Source organism: Oncorhynchus nerka, linkage group LG9b (genome assembly GCF_034236695.1).
Source record: "Oncorhynchus nerka isolate Pitt River linkage group LG9b, Oner_Uvic_2.0, whole genome shotgun sequence".
Classification (NCBI taxonomy): Eukaryota; Metazoa; Chordata; class Actinopteri; order Salmoniformes; family Salmonidae; genus Oncorhynchus; species Oncorhynchus nerka.
In genome coordinates this window covers 44112524-44131704 of record NC_088424.1, presented here as the reverse complement: position 1 = coordinate 44131704, position 19181 = coordinate 44112524, and the positions used below count along the sequence as shown (strand labels likewise).

The following is a 19181-nucleotide window of genomic DNA, read 5'->3' as shown; positions in this document are numbered from 1 at the left end:
GGGGGGGGGTCAAGTTTAAGGAGGTCCTTTAGCACCTCGGACTCAGTGACTGCCTGCAGGGAGAAACTTTGTAGCGGGGCAGGGGAAAAAGAGGGAAAGATGTAGAAGCATCGGGGATAGTCGCATTAGAAGAGGTGGGAGATGAGGAAATGTTGGATGGGCAAGGAGGGATGGCTGAGTCAAATAGGAATCCTAACTTAATGAAGGTGTGATTAAAGAGCTCAGCCATGTGTTTCTTGTCAGTAGCAACCACATCATCAACATTAAGGGACATGGGCAGCTGTGAGAAGGGTTTATTCTCCAGGTCTTTAACCGTTTTCCAGAACTTCTTGGGGGTAGACCCACAGAGAGAGAACTGTTCCTTAAAGTAACTAATTTTGGCCTTCCGGAAAGCCTGAGTGCTCTTATTTCTCATTTGCTTGAATGATAGCCAGTCAGCTTGTGTATGCGTGTGCTGAGCCTTTCGCCAAATGCAATTCTTGAGGTGGAGTAACTCTGCAAGATCATGGTCGAACCAGGGGGCTGAACCTGTTTTTAATTCTCTTGTTCTTTATGGGGGCGTGTTTGTTAACACTACCACTGAAAATATACCAACAGAAAGTCCAAGCGTCTTCGACAGAGGGGATCAATCTGATTCTATACCAATTTACACAAGCCAGTTCATGAAGGAAGGCTTGCTCGTTATTTTTTTAAATCGTCTATGACAAATCAGGACAGGTCGTTTCACTGAGCAGCCATTACGAACACAGGCTGTAAAACAGTGATCACTAAGGTCATTACAGAAAACACCAGACTGATACCTATCAGGATTATTTGTGAGGATAACATCGAGGAGAGCAGCCTTTTCTGGGTGTTTGGAGTCATACCTTGTGGGATTGGTGATAATCTGAGAAAGATTTAGGGAGTCCCATTGCTTTAGGACTTGGTCAGGTGGTTAAAGCATGTCCCAGTTTAGGTCACCTAGCAGGACAAATTCCGACTTAGTGTAAGGGGCCAGGAGAGAGCTTAGGGCAGGTAGGGTACAGGCCGGTGCTGATGGAGGACGATAACACCCAGCAACAGTCAACAAAGAGCTATTTGAAAGTTTAATGCTTAAAAGTAAATCAAATTGCTTGGGAACAGACTTGATGGAGACAACCGAGCACTGAAGGTGATCCTTGGTAAAGATTGCCACTCCTCCACCTTTGGAAGATCTGTCTTGCCGAAAAAGGTTATAACCAGAAAGGTTAACATCAGTATTCAAAACACTCTTAACCACGTCTCAGTAATGACCAACCCATCTGGATTGGAGCTATGAACCCACACTTTCAATTGATCCATTTTAGGTAATAAGCTTCAATTGTTAACGTGCAGAAAAACCAGGCTTTTACGAGAGCAGAAATCAGTGAAGCAGATATCAGAGCACAAGTAAGAATTGGGGCTAGCAACAATAGATGGGTCAGGGTGTACATGCACATTTCCAGATATCATCAGCAGTAATACAATCAGGGCACGGCAGAGGACAGGGAGAGATCTGCAGTGCTGATTTATGACATCTTAATGTGCATCAGATGGTAACAAGATCATATTGTACAGCAATTTCATCAAGTAACATGAATACAAAGCTGGAGAGAGGTGGTTAGAATAGGATGGAGGCCAAAAGTCTGTGTAACCAATAGAGAGTCAGAGTCCCAAGTGTGGGCACAAACATAGTCTGTCCCAATGTTGGGTAAAGAAAGTTTGTAGTCAACAAAGTATTCAGGAGTCATGAAGTAAATAGCAAAAAAGCTAAATGCACAATAATTAAAAAATATATATAACGACTTGAGACTACCCATTGTAAGTTCAGAGTCACTCACCCAAACAGCGCGTGTGTGCTGGGGGCGAGAGAAAGCTCGGGAGAGAGGGGGGAGTATGGTGGAGGTACCTGTACCAGACAGGGGGAGACAGACCAGGGAGAGAGGGGTGAGTGTGGTGGAGGTACCTGTACCAGACAGGGGAGACAGGCCAGGAGAGAGGGGTGAGTGTGGTGGGGGTACCTGTACCAGACAGGGGGAGACAGGCCAGGAGAGAGGGGGAGTGTGGTGGAGGTACCTGTACCAGACAGGGGAGACAGGCCAGGAGAGAGGGGTGAGTGTGGTGGGGGTACCTGTACCAGACAGGGGGAGACAGGCCAGGGAGAGAGGGGTGAGTGTGGTGGGGAACCTGTACCAGACAGGGGGAGACAGACCAGGGCAGACGGTGAACAGAGAGGGGTGAGTGTGGTGGGGGTACCTGTACCAGACAGGGGGAGACAGGCCAGGGAGAGAGGGGGAGTGTGGTGGGGGAACCTGTACCAGACAGGGGGAGACAGGCCAGGGCAGACGGTGAACAGAGAGGGGTGAGTGTGGTGGGGGTACCTGTACCAGACAGGGGAAGACAGACCAGGGAGAGAGGGGTGAGTGTGGTGGGTGTACCTGTACCAGACAGGGGGAGACAGGCCAGGGAGAGAGGGGGAGTGTGGTGGGGGTACCTGTACCAGACAGGGGGAGACAGACCAGGGAGAGAGGGGTGAGTGTGGTGGGTGTACCTGTACCAGACAGGGGGAGACAGGCCAGGGAGAGAGGGGGAGTGTGGTGGGGGTACCTGTACCAGACAGGGGGAGACAGACCAGGGAGAGAGGGGGAGTATGGTGGGGGTACCTGTACCAGGCAGGGGGAGACAGGCCAGGGAGAGAGGGGGAGTGTGGTGGGGGTACCTGTACCAGACAGGGGAGACAGGCCAGGGAGAGAGGGGTGAGTGTGGTGGGGAACCTGTGCCAGACAGGGGAGACAGACCAGGGCAGACGGTGAACAGAGAGGGGTGAGTGTGGTGGGGGTACCTGTACCAGACAGGGGGAGACAGGCCAGGGAGAGAGGGGGGTGTGGTGGGGAACCTGTACCAGACAGGGGGAGACAGGCCAGGGCAGACGGTGAACAGAGAGGGGTGAGTGTGGTGGGGGTACCTGTACCAGACAGGGGGAGACAGGCCAGGAGAGAGGGGGAGTGTGGTGGGGGTACCTGTACCAGACAGGGGAGACAGACCAGGGAGAGAGGGGGAGTGTGGTGGGGGTACCTGTACCAGACAGGGGAGACAGGCCAGGGAGAGAGGGGGAGTGTGGTGGGGGTACCTGTACCAGACAGGGGGAGACAGACCAGGGAGAGAGGGGGAGTGTGGTGGGGGTACCTGTACCAGACAGGGGGAGACAGGCCAGGGAGAGAGGGGGAGTGTGGTGGGGGTACCTGTACCAGACAGGGGGAGACAGACCAGGGAGAGAGGGGGAGTATGGTGGGGGTACCTGTACCAGACAGGGGGAGACAGGCCAGGGAGAGAGGGGGAGTGTGGTGGGGTACCTGTACCAGACAGGGGGAGACAGGCCAGGGAGAGAGGGGGAGTGTGGTGGGGGTACCTGTACCAGACAGGGGAGACAGACCAGGGAGAGAGGGGGAGTATGGTGGGGGTACCTGTACCAGACAGGGGGAGACAGGCCAGGGAGAGAGGGGGAGTGTGGTGGGGGTACCTCTACCAGACAGGGGGAGACAGGCCAGGGCAGACGGTGAACAGAGAGGGGTGAGTGTGGTGGGGGTACCTGTACCAGACAGGGGGAGACAGGCCAGGGAGAGAGGGGGAGTGTGGTGGGGGTACCTGTACCAGACAGGGGGAGACAGGCCAGGGCAGACGGTGAACAGAGAGGGGTGAGTGTGGTGGGGGTACCTGTACCAGACAGGGAAGACAGACCAGGGAGAGAGGGGTGAGTGTGGTGGGTGTACCTGTACCAGACAGGGGGAGACAGGCCAGGGAGAGAGGGGGAGTGTGGTGGGGTACCTGTACCAGACAGGGGGAGACAGACCAGGGAGAGAGGGGGAAGTGTGGTGGGGGTACCTGTACCAGACAGGGGAGACAGGCCAGGGAGAGAGGGGGAGTGTGGTGGGGGTACCTGTACCAGACAGGGGAGACAGACCAGGGAGAGAGGGGGAGTATGGTGGGGGTACCTGTACCAGACAGGGGAGACAGGCCAGGGAGAGAGGGGGGAGTGTGGTGGGGGTACCTGTACCAGACAGGGGGAGACAGGCCAGGGAGAGAGGGGGGAGTGTGGTGGGGGTACCTGTACCAGACAGGGGGAGACAGACCAGGGCAGATGGTGAACAGATCGCCAGGTGGAATCCAAGCAGCAGTGCAGCAGGCAATGGGAGTAGGTATCACACCCACTTGGGAGAAGCTTTCATTTCTGTAGGCAAATTTCCTGTAGAAAATGCCAGTGACTGGTCTTTGAACAGCAGGAGGGGACTTCTGAGGATGCTTCAAAGACTCCTGACACTTGTTGGGCCCAAAGGCCTTTTACGTCACACCTTAGTGCTAATTGAATTGGTATCTGGCTCAATTCCAGGTTGGAATGGCGTCCTCGGGACTCTGCTGTTTGTTGGCTAGAGCAACCTCCGTAAAAATAAAACCTTGGCAGCAGTAATCTCTTTGGTTAATCTTGGTCAAAATTAGGTTGTAGGTTTGGAGTTTTGATCTGGGGCGAAGGCCATGCTGTGGAGTGTAGCCTCCTACATACAGTTGAAGTTGGACGTTTACATACACCTTAGCCAAATACATTTAAACTCAGTTTTTCACAATTCCTGTAATTTAATCCTAGTAAAAAGTCCCCTGTTTTAGATCAGTTAGGATCACCACTTTATTTTAAGAATGTGAAATGTCAGAATAATAGTAGAGAATGATTTATTTCAGATTTGATTTCTTTCATCACATTCCCAGTGGATCAGAAGTTAACATTTTGGCCCATTCCTCCTGACAGAGCTGGTGTAACTGAGTCAGGTTTGTAGGCCTCTTTGCTCGCACACACTTTTTCAGTTCTGCTCACACATTTTCTATAGGAATGAGGTCAGGGCTTTGTGATGGCCACTCCAATACCTTGACTTTGTTGTCCTTAAGCCATTTTGCCACAACTTTGGAAGTATGCTTGGGGTTATTGTCCACTTGCGACCAAGATTTAACTTCCTGACTGATGTCTTGAGATGTTGCTTCAATGTAGCCAAGTGCACAAGTCCCTCCTGCAGCAAAGCACCCCCACAACATGATGCTGCGGAGGTCTTGTGGAGGTCTACAATTGTTTTCTGAGGTCTTGGCTAATTTATTTTGATTTTCCCATGATGTCAAGCAAAGAGGCACTGAGTTTGAAGGTAGGCCTGGAAATACATCCACAAGTACACCTCCAACTGACTCAAATGATGTCAATTAGCCTATCAGAAGCTTATAAAGCCATGACATCATTGTCTGGAATTTTCCATGCTGTTTAAAGGCACAGTCAACTTAGTGTAAGTACATTTCTGACCCACTGGAATTGTGATACAGTGAATTATAAGTGAAATAATCTGTCTGTAAACAATTGTTGGAAAAATTACTTGTGTCATGTACAAAGTATATGTCCTAACCGACTTGCCAAAACTATAGCTTGTTAACAAGAAATGTATTGAGTGGTTGAAAAACAAGTTAATGACTCCAACCTAAGTGTATGTAAACTTCCGACTTCAACTGTATATACCTGCCTAAAATCCAAGTTTATCCAACTCCAAATCTATCCTTTTGCAATGAGAGAAATGTTGGTGGAAAAGCTTTTATGAGCAAATATGGATATAATAACTATCATATCAATATCCATTTTGGAGTCACGCGATTACATGCTATTTGTCCTCCTACTATGACTCGTCTTTGAGAAAGCATGCAGTTTATTAGGCTACAGATGAAATACATTATGAATTTAACAGGGTGGTTATAGTGTATAGTGATGAGCTTTCCAATAAATGCCGAGGGCTTTATTCTGGTGACGCGGCCACTGATGCTTGGCTGCCATTTGACAAACAAAATTAATCTCGGTCTTTTGTCCAGAATTATCTCATGCTGGAGGCTATACTCGCACTGTATCTGCGAGCTGTACTGTATCTGCGAGCTGTTGGCTAGAGTGCAGGTTCTAATACCAGTGGGCATTTGCTATACAACACAACATTTTTAGTGAGAAAACCATCAGCAGAGTGGAAAATGGAAACACATTTCACTTGTAAAAAAAGAAATGGCCCTTTTTCAGGACCCTGTCTTTCAAAGACAATTCGTAAAAATCCAAATAACTTCACAAGTATTCATTGTAAAGGGTTTAAACCATAAACAATTAATGAACATGCACCTGTGGAAAGGTCATTAAGGCACTAACAGCTTACAGATGATAGGCAATTAAGGTCACAGTTCTGAAAATGTAGGACACTAAAGAGGCCTTTCTACTGACTCTGAAAAACACCAAAAGAAAGATGCCCAGGGTCCCTGCTCATCTGTGTGAATGTGCCTTAGGCATGCTGCAAGGAGGCATGAGGACTGCAGATGTGGCCAGGGCAATAAATTGCAATGTCCGTACTGTGAGACGCCTAAGACAGCGCTACAGGGAGACAGGACGGACAGCTGATCGTCCTCGCAGTGGCAGATCACGTGTAACAACACCTGCACAGGATCGGTACATCCGAACATCACACCTGCGGGACAGGTACAGGATGGCAACAACTGCCCGAGTTACACCAGGAACGCACAATCCCTCTATCAGTGCTCAAACTGTCCGCAATAGGCTGAGAGAGGCTGGACTGAGGGCTTGTAGGCCTGTTGTAAGGCAGGTCCTCACCACACATCACCGGTAACAACATCACCTATGGGCACAAACTCACTGTTGCTGGACCAGACAGGACTGGCAAAGCAGGAATGTCAGTATCCTGCCATGGCCAGCGAAGAGCCCAGATCTCAATCCCATTGGGCACGTCTGGGACCTGTTGTACTGGAGGGTGAGGGCCATTCCCCCCAGAAATGTCCAGGAACTTGCAGGTGCCTTGGTGGAAGAGTGGGGTAACATCTCACAGCAAGAACGGGCAAATCTGGTGCAGTCCATGAGGAGATGCACTGCAGTACTTAATGCAGCTGGTGGCCACACCAGATACGGACTGTTACTTTTGATTTTGATCCCCCCCCCCTTGTTCAGGGACACATTATTCCATTCCTGTTCATCACATGTCTGTGGAACTTGTTCAGTTTATGTCTCAGTTGTTGAATCTCATGTCCATACAAATATTTACACATGTTAAGTTTGCTGAAAATAAACGCAGTTGACTGCGAGAGGACGTTTATTTTTTGGCGGAGTTTATTTTCCTATTCGGCACATTGAATTGTTTTTATGTGCACTACGTCATCACTTACGTCTTTTATCAGGAACTATACAATTTGACGGAAACATCTCTGGTGGGAAAATGCATGTATTGTTTTTATGCAGATTTTTTTACAAATATTCACATGGAAATCTGTCCCCAATTGGATGGAAAACTAGCACAAACAGATCTGGGACCAGGCTAGGTCCAAACCGGGAAGAGTATTAGTTATTATTAAGACGTGGTTGAGAGGCAGGTGCAGCAGCAGGTCCCAGTACAGTAGATATCGAAAAAGGGGAAGGCTAGTTTAAAGGAGCCCTCCTGTCAATGTTGTGCATGTATTTTCATTGTTTTAGCCTGGTCCTAGATCTGTTTGTGCCCCTGCCAACTTCATTGTCAAGCTAAACATGACGATGAGTGACAAGGAGTTGGTATTATAACACAAACAGACTGGAACTCAGGCTATTTTTTAAACTCTTCAAAACACAGACATTTAATAGAACAGGAAGGGACAAACTGGGAAGTGTTGGGAGTAAGAGGACTCAATGGTTAAACACTGTATCAACGTAGGACACAAGCGATGCTAGGTGTGTATCACATATACACACCATTTTATCCTAGCACTTCCAAAACATATTCAAAAATATCACACTGCTTTTCAATGGATTTTTCAATTCATAACTAAGGACATTTCTTTCAATGCATTATTCCAATGTTATAAACAGCTGCCGGTGGTGATGTGCTGCCACCTAGCTGTCAAACAAGGTACTGACCAAAAAAAGACAGACACGACCACATAAAACCAAGACTCACAAGACCTTGATGAAGTTTTAGCTTGACTTCATAAGCCAAGAGAACATCACATTTAGATTATACTCAAATTTGTCAGGGCAGTAGCATACAACTAAAAACCCTTTTTACTAAAAACTGATACCAGGGCCTGTATTCTTAAAGCGTCTCAGAGCAGGATACTGATCTAGAATCAGTTTTGTCTTTAAATCACAACGAATAAGACAACCTTAGCCTAGGTCAGCATTAATATTCAGAGACATTTGTGACCAAAGGCCCTGAACCATAGAACACAAGTCATATCAGAAGTAGCAACGGGGAGGAAGCAATTTATAAAGGCGTAATACAGGCGTAATAAACAACACTAATCTAAAATGTGCCCAAAGTATCTACCAACCATTACCAGATCATGTCATTCAATTAAAATGGACAAAAATATGCTTGTTCTATATTGCAAAACTATCACTTGGCACAGACTACACACAACACTCAGGTTTACTGGTAAAGTGCAAAGGGATGGATTGCATTGGATCTGTTTGTCCGTCCACATTGTAACATGGATGTTTGTACTAGCAGACAGCCACTCCAGTTTAGAATGAAAAAGCGGAGTGTTTCACTAGCTAACTACCAGAGACGTCATATAGCTGGGAATAAACATGAGCTTATAAATGGATGTTGTTGCTGTAACTTGGACCGAAGAGAAAAAAAACCCCACTATCGCTGCTTTCGAAATGGCACCCTAATTTCCATACAGTGCACTCGTTTTGACCAGGTCCCATAGGGCTCTGGTCAAAAGTAGTGCACTAGAGAATGGAGTGCCATTTCAGACACTAATCAGTCCGTCTCTCCACTACCAGGAGCTAATGCTCAGGTTGGCTACGTGTCAACGCTCTATTGGCCTCAAACTCAACTCTGGATCTCGAAGCCAGTTCCACTGCATTTTCTCATTGTCACCTCTAAATCAGGGACTGATTTACACCTGGGACACCAGGTAGGTGCAATTAACTATCAGGTAGAATGGAAAACCAGCAGGCTCCGGACCTCGTAGGTTAAGAATTAAATAGCCCTGCTCCATTGGGCCACATTTCAACAGATTTCACACAAGAATGTTCTAGAGTAGAAAAAGTAGCCTCAGGCCTTGTGTTAAGAGCACAGCCGTGGGAAGCTAATACAAGACTATTTAAGGCCCAGTGCTGTACACTTGTCAAAACATACAGTACCAGTCAAAAGTTTGGACACACCTACTTATTCCAAGGTTTTTCTTCTTATTTTTTAACATTGTAGAATAATAGTGAAGCCATCAAAACTATGAAATAGCTAATATGGAATCATGTAGTAACCACAAAAAGTGTTAAATCAGAATGTATTTTAGATTCTTCAAAGTAGCCACCCTTTGCCTTGATGACAGCTTTGCACACTCTTGGCATCTCTTAACCAGATGTTCTTTTACCAAATAGGGCAAAGTCATTATTATGGCAAGAACAGCTCAAATAAGTAAAGAGAAACGACAGTCCATCATTACTTGAAGGTCAGTCAAGTCGGAAAAGTTTCTCCAAGTGCAGTTGTAAAAACCATCAAGCGCTATGATGAAACTGGCTCTCATGAGGACCGCCACAGGAAATGAGTTCCCCAGGAAGACCCAGAGTTCCCTCTGGTGCAGAGGATACGTTCATTAGAATAACTGCACCTCAGACTGCAGCCCAAATAAATGCTTCGGAGTTCAATTAAAAGACATCTCAACATCAACTGTTCAGAGGAGCCTGCGTGAATCAGGACTTCATGGTCAAATTTCTGCAAAGAAACCAGTACTAAAGGACACCAACAAGAAGAAGAGACTTGCTTGGGCCAAGAAACACGAGCAATGGACATCAGACTGGTGGAAATCTGTCCGTTGGTCTGATGTGAGTCCAAATGTGAGATTTTTTAATTCCAACTGCACGTGTCTTTGTGAGATGCAGGGTAGGTGAACGGATGATCTCTACATGTGTGGTTCCCACCATGAAACACAGAGGTGGTGTGATTTGCTACAATTCAAGGCACTCTTATCCAGCATGGCTACCACAGCATTCTGTAGAGATACACCATCCCATCTGGATTGGGCTTAGTGGGACTTTAATTTGTTTTTCAACAGGACAATGACCCAACAGACCTCCAGGCTGTGTAAGGGCTATTTGACCAAGAAGGAGAGTGATGGAGTGCTGCATCAGATGACCTGGCCTCCACAATCACCTGACCTCAACCCAATTGAGTTGGTTTGGGATGAGTTGGACCACAAAGTGAAAGAAAGCAGCCAACATGTGCTTAGTACTTTTCCTTCAAGACTGTTGGGAAAGCATTCCAGGTGAAGCTGGTTGAGAGAATCCCAAGTGTGCAAAGCTGTCATCAAGGCAAAGGGTTGCTACTTTGAAGAATCTAAAATATATGTTGATCTGTTTAATAAAAAAATGTTGGTTACTAAATAACTATGAAATAACACATGGAATTTTGATGTCTTCACTATTATTCTACAATGTAGAAAGAAATAGCACAAATAATGAAAAACCCTTGAATAAGTAGGTGTCCAAAATTTTGACTGGTACTGTATGTATGTAAAAAAAAAAGTCTAAATATATTTTTAAATTCAAATTTTTCAGGTGGTGCTGCAGCACTATGGTTAAGAGGCTGTGTGTTTGTTCTCAAGACAACATCTGGGACTGGCAGTAAACAAGTCAAACACTTCGGTACAATAACTTTGTCCAGGAAGAGAGGCCTGTTGCAAGTATAGAATAGCATCAAATTATTATCTTGGAATGTAAACAAAACGGAATATCATTAAATTGAATTTTCTTTTAGTCTGCGTAATTAAATTATTTAGCGATCAATCTTTCCTGAAGGATTGTGAATCTTCAAGTCATATTATATTCATTTAAAAACTCTGTTTCATCAAAAAATAAGCTTATCAGTCTCTGGCTCATGTTAACAATGTGGCTAGGGGAAGAGAGGTCTACAAATAGTATCTAAACATCCACGCATCATGTTCCCAATCCCAAACCTTTGGGTCATTCAAGCGATTGGAACTGAAAAGTAAACGGGGCTCCAACTTTGGCAGGTGTGGAGCCAGGTGGCTGCGTGTGAAAAATGTATGTACATAGAGACTAGTGTGAAACAGGAAGAAGAGCACATCTTTTCTGTGTGACATGTCATTTGAACCTTCTTTAAAAAAAAAAAAACAAGTGGTGTTTCCACCGGTTGGTCTGTCTGTCCGACCCGTGGTGAGAGAAAACAGGAGGTTGGTGTGTCTGTCCGACCCGCGGTGAGAGAAAACAGGAGGTTGGTGTGCCGCAGGAAGGACAGCAGCATTACCAGGTGTCACGGGGCCATTGTGGATGGAGTCGCGGTTACCGTACTCCAGCTACCCCAGGGCGTGACGTTGGGAGAGGTGGACAGTGAGGGAGAGAGAGAGGCAACCTGTCCTAATTATCTCCTTACCAATTACCATTGGCCCCAAGTCTTCGATGTTCACAAACAGCGAGCTCCAAAAGTATCGGGACAGTGACACATTTTTGGCTGTTTAGGTTCGGTACTCCAGTGCAGACTGTCAGCTTTAATTTGAGGGTATTTTCAATGTCGGGTGAACCGTTTAGAAATTACAGCACTTTTTTGTACATAGTCCCACCCCATGTTAGGGGAACTAAAGTATTGGGACAAATTCACTTATGTATTCACGTAATTAAAAGTGAAGTATTTGGTCATATATTCATAGCACACAATGACTACGTCAAGCTTGTGATTCTACAAATTTGTTGGATGCATTTGCTGTTTGTTATTGTGCTATTTTTCAGTCACTTTTATTGTAAATAATAATATAATTGTTTCTTAACACATCTACATTAAATGTGGATGCTACCATGGTTACGGATAATCCTGAATGAATCGTGAATAATGACGAGTGAAAAGGAAAATGACAGATGCACAAATATCCAAAGTGCTGGAGTACAGAGCCACAACAACCACACACGTGTCACTGTCCCAATACTTCTGGAGCTCACTGTATATGCAAGGTGTAAACAACTGCATGTACCTATTCAAACACTTCAGATACACACACATCTAAGGGTTAGGGCCGAGGGGAAGAGGCGGGGAGTGAATTGGGACTGGCTGAAGGGAATAGGGTAGAAGGAGAGGGGGGTGCTGGGAGCAAGCACAGTCCAGTTGTGTCCAGCCAGCACCCCAGCATATCCCAGCCAGGGCAGGCGGAGGGTAAGTAAGGCCTTTGGTATGCATCCCAAATGGCACCCTAGTCCCTACATAGTGCACTACTTTTGACTAGAGTTCTATGGGCCCTGGTCAAACATAGCACACTATATATGGAATAGTGGGCCATTTGGTATACACCCATGGTCTGGTCCTCACAGTAGGGCACAGCGGAAGAAGCTGCTCTTCTTCTGGGGCTGAGAGATCTTCACCTTGTGGCTGCTCCCCTGAGGACTGCTGCCCTCCTGCAACAAAGACAGACAGTTCAGTTTTTCAAATCAAATGTCCAGCATTTTTTTTATCTTTAAAAAAAGTTCCTTCTAAAACCTTATATGAGTTTGAATTTACCAATTTTGTGTCCATCTTTGATTTGATGTCTCTGGCAAGTGTCAAAAACGAGTTTTCCACGTTGATGTTGGCCTTTGCACTAGTCTCCATGAACTTAATACCGTACTCCAGCGCCAGCTGAGAAATGGGGGGAGTAATGCTTTGACTGTTGTTACGATCATCATTCTACACAGTTTCTATCTGGTTTTGGTCATTCAAGCAGGTCTTTGTTGTTGTTGACCTAGACAACATGGCAACGCTTAAGTTTGACAAGTGCTCTATATCATCCCAAGCCCTTTAATGTTGTACAGTACACAACCAGAACGGAGCTTGTGATTCATCACCATTGCAGCAGAACTCACCTTCTCTCCCCGGTCTTTGGACACCTGCCGTTTGTCATTGATGTCACATTTGTTACCGAGGACCATCTTTTCAACATCAGCCGATGCATGCTAAGGAGATAAGAGTAGTTGAACACCACAATACATACAGTATACAACCGTGAGGGGAAAAAGCATTTGATCTCCTGCTGATTTTGTATGTTTGCCCACTGACAAAGAAATGATCCGTCTATAATTTGAATGGTAGGTTTATTCGAACAGTGAGAGACAGAATAACAACAACAAAAAAACAGAAAAACCCATGTCAAAAATGTTAGAAATTGATTTGCATTTTAACGAGGGAAATAAGTAAGTATTTGACCCCCTCTCAAATCAGAATTCTGGCTCCCAGGTGTATTTTATACAGGTAACGAGATGAGATTAGGAGCACACTCTTAAAGGGAGTTAAACAGCACACTCTTAAAGGGAGTGCTTCTAATCTCAGTTTGTTACCTGTCTAAAAGACACCCGTCCACAGAAGCAATCAATCAGATTCCAAACTCTCCACCATGGCCAAGACCAAAGAGCTCTCCAAGGATGTCAGGGACAAGGTTGTAGACCTACACAAGGCTGGAATGGGCTACAAGACCATCGCCAAGCAGCTTGGTGAGAGGGTGACAACAGTTGGTGCGATTATTCGCAAATGGAAGAAACACAAAAGAACTCTCAATCTCCCTTGGCCTGGGGCTCCGTGCAAGATCTCACCTCGTGGAGTTGCAATGATCATGAGAACGGTGAGGAATCAGCCCAGAACTACACGTGAGGATCTTGTCAATGATCAAGGCAGCTGGGACCATAATCACCAAGAAAACAATTGGTAACACACTACACCGTGAAGGACTGAAATCCTGCAGCGCCTGCAAGGTCCCCCTGCTCAAGAAAGCACATATACATGCCCGTCTGAAGTTTGCCAATGAACATATGAATGATTCAGAGGACAACTGGGTGAAAGTGTTGTGGTCAGATGAGACCAAAATGGAGCTCTTTGGCATCAACTCGCCGTGTTTGGAGGAGGAGGAATGCTGCCTATGACCCCAACACCACCATCCCCACCGTCAAACATGGAGGTGGAAACATTATGCTTTGGGGGTGTTTTTCTGCTAAGGGGACAGGACAACTTCACCGCATCAAAGGGACGATGGACGGGGCCATGTACCGTCAAATCTTGGGTGAGAACCTCCTTCCCTCAGCCAGGGCATTGAAAGTGGGTCGTGGATGTGTATTCCAGCATGACAATGAATCAAAACACATGGCCAAGGCAACAAAGGAGTGGCTCAAGAAGAAGCACATTATGGTCCTGGAGTGGCCTAGCCAGTCTCCAGACCTTAATCCCATAGAAAATCTGGAGGGAGCTGAAGGTTTGAATTGCCAAACGTCAGCCTCGAAACCTTAAATGAATTGGAGAAGATCTGCAAAGAGGAGTGGGACAAAATCCCTCCTGAGATGTGTGCAAACCTGGTGGCCAACTACAAGAAACGTCTGACCTCTGATTGCCAACAAGGGTTTTGCCACCAAGTACTAAGTCATGTTTTGCAGAGGGGTCAAATACTTATTTCCCTCATTAAATTGCAAATCAATTTATAACATTTTTGACATGTGTTTGTTTTTGTTATTCTGTCTCTCACTGTTCAAATAAACCTACCATTAAAATTATAGACAGATCATTTCTTTGTCAGTGGGCAAACATACAAAATCAGCAGGGGATCAAATACTTTCCCCCTCACTACATACGGTTGACTTTGACAAGAGTACACCGAATATTTACTAGTCAGTCAGTATGGTATTCGTGTTTAGAACAGAATAGAACTTTAAGCAAACATACCTCCTCTATATTCCGTATCCAGTTCTTTATGTTTTCGAAGGACTTCTCGTTGGTGATGTCATAGACTAGCATGATACCCTGTGATGAGAAACAATGAAACGTCAAAATGAAAGAATACAACCAGGAAGTCAACACCTCAACGTTGTGATGAAGAAGAAAACACGCATAACAACATATGAAAACGTAACAAGCATGTTGTTAACCCACCATCGCGCCTCTGTAGTATGCTGTTGTGATTGTTCGAAATCGCTCCTGCCCTGCTGTGTCCCTGCAAAAACACAAGGACAACAGTTAGTTAGGTACATAGACAGTCATACATTTCCTTTTCGAATAGTTACCTAGCTATAACTGCAAGGCAAAATGCGTTGGGTGTAAGCCTACCCGTTTTCTTTCCTGTATAAAAAGCAGTCGTGGTGCTCGAGGTGACATGGAGGGCTTACCATATCTGTAACTTTATCTTCTTGTTGTCAAGCTCTATCGTTCTAATCTTAAAGTCAATGCCTACAGGAGAAACAGAAGAGAAGAATGATGAAATTAAACAACCTAGCCTTTACACACTATGGCTATGACTGTAGCTGTAGTTATACTCCAATCAATGCAATACACCATGGAAAAGGGGAACAAGCTCTAAAGCTAACTAGCGAGTTCGTTAAATAAAAGGTTAGTTAAGTTAGTTGTACACACTTATGAACATTTAGTGGCTAGTTAACGTTCATAACGGTTAGCCAGAGCAGGTAGCAAACGTTACCTAGTTAACGTACTGTAGCACTTTATCGTTTGGATTTCCAGCTGCGAGTTACAGAGTTAAGCAACGTTAGCTAGTAGGGCTAACTGTTAGCTAGTAGGGCTAACTGTTAGCTAGTAGGGCTAACTGTTAGCTAGTAGGGCTAACTGTTAGCTAGTAGGGCTAACTGTTAGCTAGTGGGGCTAATTGTTAGCTGGTAACGTTACTAGTAAGCTACAGGAAGTTAGCCAACAGGCTAGCTTTCTATATACCGACCGTTAGCTAGCATTACCTATATAGCTTGCTATAATGCAGCTATTACACAGCTAATGCCACTGTTACTTGTCACCTAGTGTTACTTGTCACCTAATCAGCAAGTTAACTTGAGTTAGTCAGTTACTTGAATCAATTTCGCCTAATAAGCTACAGTTAACAGCATATACTAGTAACGTTAGCTAGCTGCTTTCTGGTCGGGATGACTGTCGTTTTGTAAACATTGCATTGTGGCTAACCAAAGTCACACCTACCTATGGTGGAGATGAATGTCGAGTTAAAAGCATCCTCTGAAAACCTGAACAGCACGCAGGTCTTCCCGACACCGGAGTCTCCGATTAGCAGTAACTTAAACAAATAATCGTACGTCTTCGCCATAGTTGATATTGCGGAAATCCCGCCCGGCGAAAAGCTGCGCGCTGCCGCGTCGTTACAGGACGGCGACGCCCCCTTCTGTCACGTTATGAGGTCAGTATCCAAATACACATCTAAATAAATCATTATGATTGAATGACTAATTCAACGTTTATCACACCTACTAGCAAACATAACATTGTGATGTAACATAAATATGTAAACGTTGAATATGTGTTCATTATTTCCGATTGCGGATTTATTACACAAAATGTCCGCATACAAACATGTGCATGAGCATCCATGCAGCTATGTCTTACTATACTTGTGAGGACTTTGGGGACCAACAATTGATTCCCATTCAAAATCCCATTTTCCCTAACCCCAACCCTGACGCTAAAATAGCCTTTTTACAAGTGAGACCCAGCAAAATGTCCTCACTTCTCTGAATTTATGTTGGCTTACTATTCTTGTGAGGACTTCTGGTACTCAGTATAGGAAAACATACACACACAAATTAAAAGTTGTATTATACATTTTTATTATTATAGCTAACCACAGACATTTCAACCCCCAAAATGTTTGTTTGCAGAATATGTCTGTGAAAAAAAACTGGTCCATGGTAGCTATACAACTGATACAAGCATTCCTATATAGAGTCAGAGAGGAATCTTTGATAGTGTTTTGGTATCCAGCTACAGCTGTCAGTATATGCTCATTGTACTTATAAAAACTGTACTCATGACAGTAGGAAAGGACGTCGAAACATAAAAGCTACCGGTAGTATACGAAAATAGAGAATGGAAAAACAAGAATTACAAATAGTGGTCGGAAAGTACAACGTCTTTTCATGGTTGAGACGTTAAAACTGGACATGCCAAAAAAAGAATGGAACGTTGATTCTTCTTCTTCGGCTCCTAATTATGTTTAATTTCTTTACAAACTATTCAGCTCTATCAGTGTTTGGTCCAGGACTTGATGCATATCCAAGTTCTCTTCTTTTGCACTGGATAAATGTTCTGTAATAAAAGGTTGTAATATTCAAACTTTAGAAATTCGGTCCCCTTTGATATCTCTCTTTATGAGATTTGCTGGGACACAGACATTGTGAAGACAAAACGTGTAATGACTGCATCTGTAAACTGTTTTGTTATTCTTTAGTTGATAGTTATATACTATGTTAAAAATAAAAAAAAACTATATTTATTAGCAGAAAAAGGAGAGGATAAAAGCAGTAAAGTTGAGGTAGCAGATTTACAAAGTAAGGATTCAAGGAGAGGAAGTGCATAGAACAGGTCAAATTTTATTGAAACGTTGATTTTACAGAAAAGGTCTCGCAACAAGACAGAAAAGGCACGAAGAGATGATAAAATAAGAGAATGCAATAGAAGAGAGGAGAAGAGAAGAAAATAAAGGAAGGGAGGAGAAGAGAAGACAGGAAAAGAGAAAAGACGAGACAAGAAAAGGTGAAAGCGTCCCATTTCTATAAGTGAAGTGTGAAAGGTTAAAGGTCATCTATATGGCGGTCATGTCGGTGAGGGCATGGTCCAGCTCCTCACTGATGGCCTTGTACTTCAGCTTCTGAGAGTACAGTTCATCTAGAGGTCAGCCAAAGGTCAGCAGATCAGAGGAAATGAGCAGGCGTGGCAGGATGCAGCAGGGTCAGAAGAGCAGAGAGAACAGCACAGAGACCATAGAGGAAAAGGAGAGGGAGAGAGAGAGAGGGGTTAGAGGGAGAGAGAGAGAGGGGTTAGAGGGAGAGAGAGAGAGGGGGTAGAGGGAGAGAGAGAGAGAAAGAGGGGTGGAGGGAGAGAGGGGGTGGAGGGAGAGAGAGGGGGTGGAGGGAGAGAGAGAGGGGGCGGGGGGTGGAGGGAGAGAGAGAGGGGCGGGGGGTGGAGGGAGAGAGAGAGGGGCGGGGGTGGAGGGGAGAGAGAGGGGGTGGAGGGAGAGAGAGGGGGTGGAGGGAGAGAGAGGGGGGTGGAGGGAGAGAGAGGGGGGGTGGAGGGAGAGAGAGGGGGTGGAGGGAGAGAGAGGGGGGTGGAGGGAGAGAGAGAGGGGGTGGAGGGAGAGAGAGAGAGGGGTGGAGGGGAGAGAGAGAGGGGGTGGAGGGGGAGAGAGAGGGGGTGGAGGGGAGAGAGAGAGAGGGGGTGGAGGGGAGAGAGAGAGGAGGGTGGAGGGAGAGAGAGAGGGGGTGGAGGGAGAGAGAGGGGGTGGAGGGAGAGAGAGGGGGGGGTGGAGGGAGAGAGAGAGGGGGTGGAGGGAGAGAGAGAGGGGGTGGAGGGAGAGAGAGGGGGGGTGGTGGGGAGAGAGAGGGGGGTGGAGGGGAGAGAGAGAGGGGGGGGGGGTGGAGGGAGAGAGAGAGGGTGGAGGGAGAGAGAGAGAAAGAAAGAGGGAAATTGAGAGATTAGGGTCAAAGAATAATACAGCAGTAGAGATCAGTGTTGAATCCAGATGGTTTGACTCTGAGGAACCACAGTGTGCATAGACAAACAGTAATGAAATGCACTGTGTGTGAACTGTACCTTCTAAGTCATCAATGGTTTTTTCCAGTTTAGCCACCGATCTCTCTGCAAACTCAGCACGAGTCTCAGCCTAGAGAGATGGGACAGAGGACTGGTTATAGCCAGTAACGACAGATATCCCCTTACACATTATATGTGTGAAATAGGACCAATATACACGGAGTATAACAAACATTAGGAACACCTTCCTACTGTATGAGTTGCATCTCAAGCGCCGCACAATTGGCAAAGCGTCGTCTGGGTTAGCGGAGGGTTTGGCCGGGGTAGGCCGTCATTGTAAATAACAATTTGTTCTTAACTGACTTGCCTGGTTAAATAAAGGTTCAATAAAAATGTAAATAAAAGTTTGGGAGCCGAAGTCTATCCCTATTCGTCGGGTCATTGGTCAACAGTAGGGATTCTTCAATGAAGTGTGTGTGTGTTGTCGTTCAACGATAGACGACTTGTTTTCATTTACATTTTTTCCACTGTGAAATACTGTACCAAACATCTTAGTTCGATGTAAATTTACACAACTAAGGCGTCAAAATTAAAGACAGATTTATTGAGTTACCTTCGATTAATTCAGACTATTTTAAAGGA

The 19181-nt window shown here is 45.5% G+C and overlaps 2 protein-coding genes across 5 annotated transcripts in view; both read right to left on the bottom strand.

Annotated features, from left to right (window-relative positions):
• Nucleotides 1-7149: 7149 nt before the first annotated feature.
• Nucleotides 7150-16143, bottom strand: LOC115114004 (ras-related protein Rab-8A-like). The gene is made up of 7 exons (XM_029641937.2): nucleotides 15978-16143; nucleotides 15167-15227; nucleotides 14934-14994; nucleotides 14727-14804; nucleotides 12887-12976; nucleotides 12546-12662; nucleotides 7150-12442 (listed from the first exon to the last, which is right to left on the bottom strand). Exons 1-7 carry the CDS (start codon nucleotides 16099-16101, stop codon nucleotides 12353-12355), a joined length of 621 nt encoding a protein of 206 aa, XP_029497797.1. The 5' UTR covers nucleotides 16102-16143; the 3' UTR covers nucleotides 7150-12352.
• Nucleotides 16144-16594: 451 nt separating this feature from the next.
• Nucleotides 16595-19181, bottom strand: part of LOC115114773 (tropomyosin alpha-1 chain-like) — a 29272-nt gene continuing 26685 nt past the window's right edge. For 2 of the 4 annotated variants that reach the window (XM_065013760.1, XM_029643267.2), the window contains 2 exons: nucleotides 18600-18669; nucleotides 16595-17096 (listed from right to left, as the gene is read on the bottom strand). In XM_065013760.1, coding sequence (XP_064869832.1) covers nucleotides 17014-17096; nucleotides 18600-18669 — 153 coding nt within the window. In that variant the 3' untranslated portion in view covers nucleotides 16595-17013. Of the gene's footprint in view, nucleotides 17097-17360; nucleotides 17676-18599; nucleotides 18670-19181 lie in introns of those variants that run through there. The other 2 variants (XM_065013759.1, XM_029643266.2) reach the window with 1 other exon arrangement.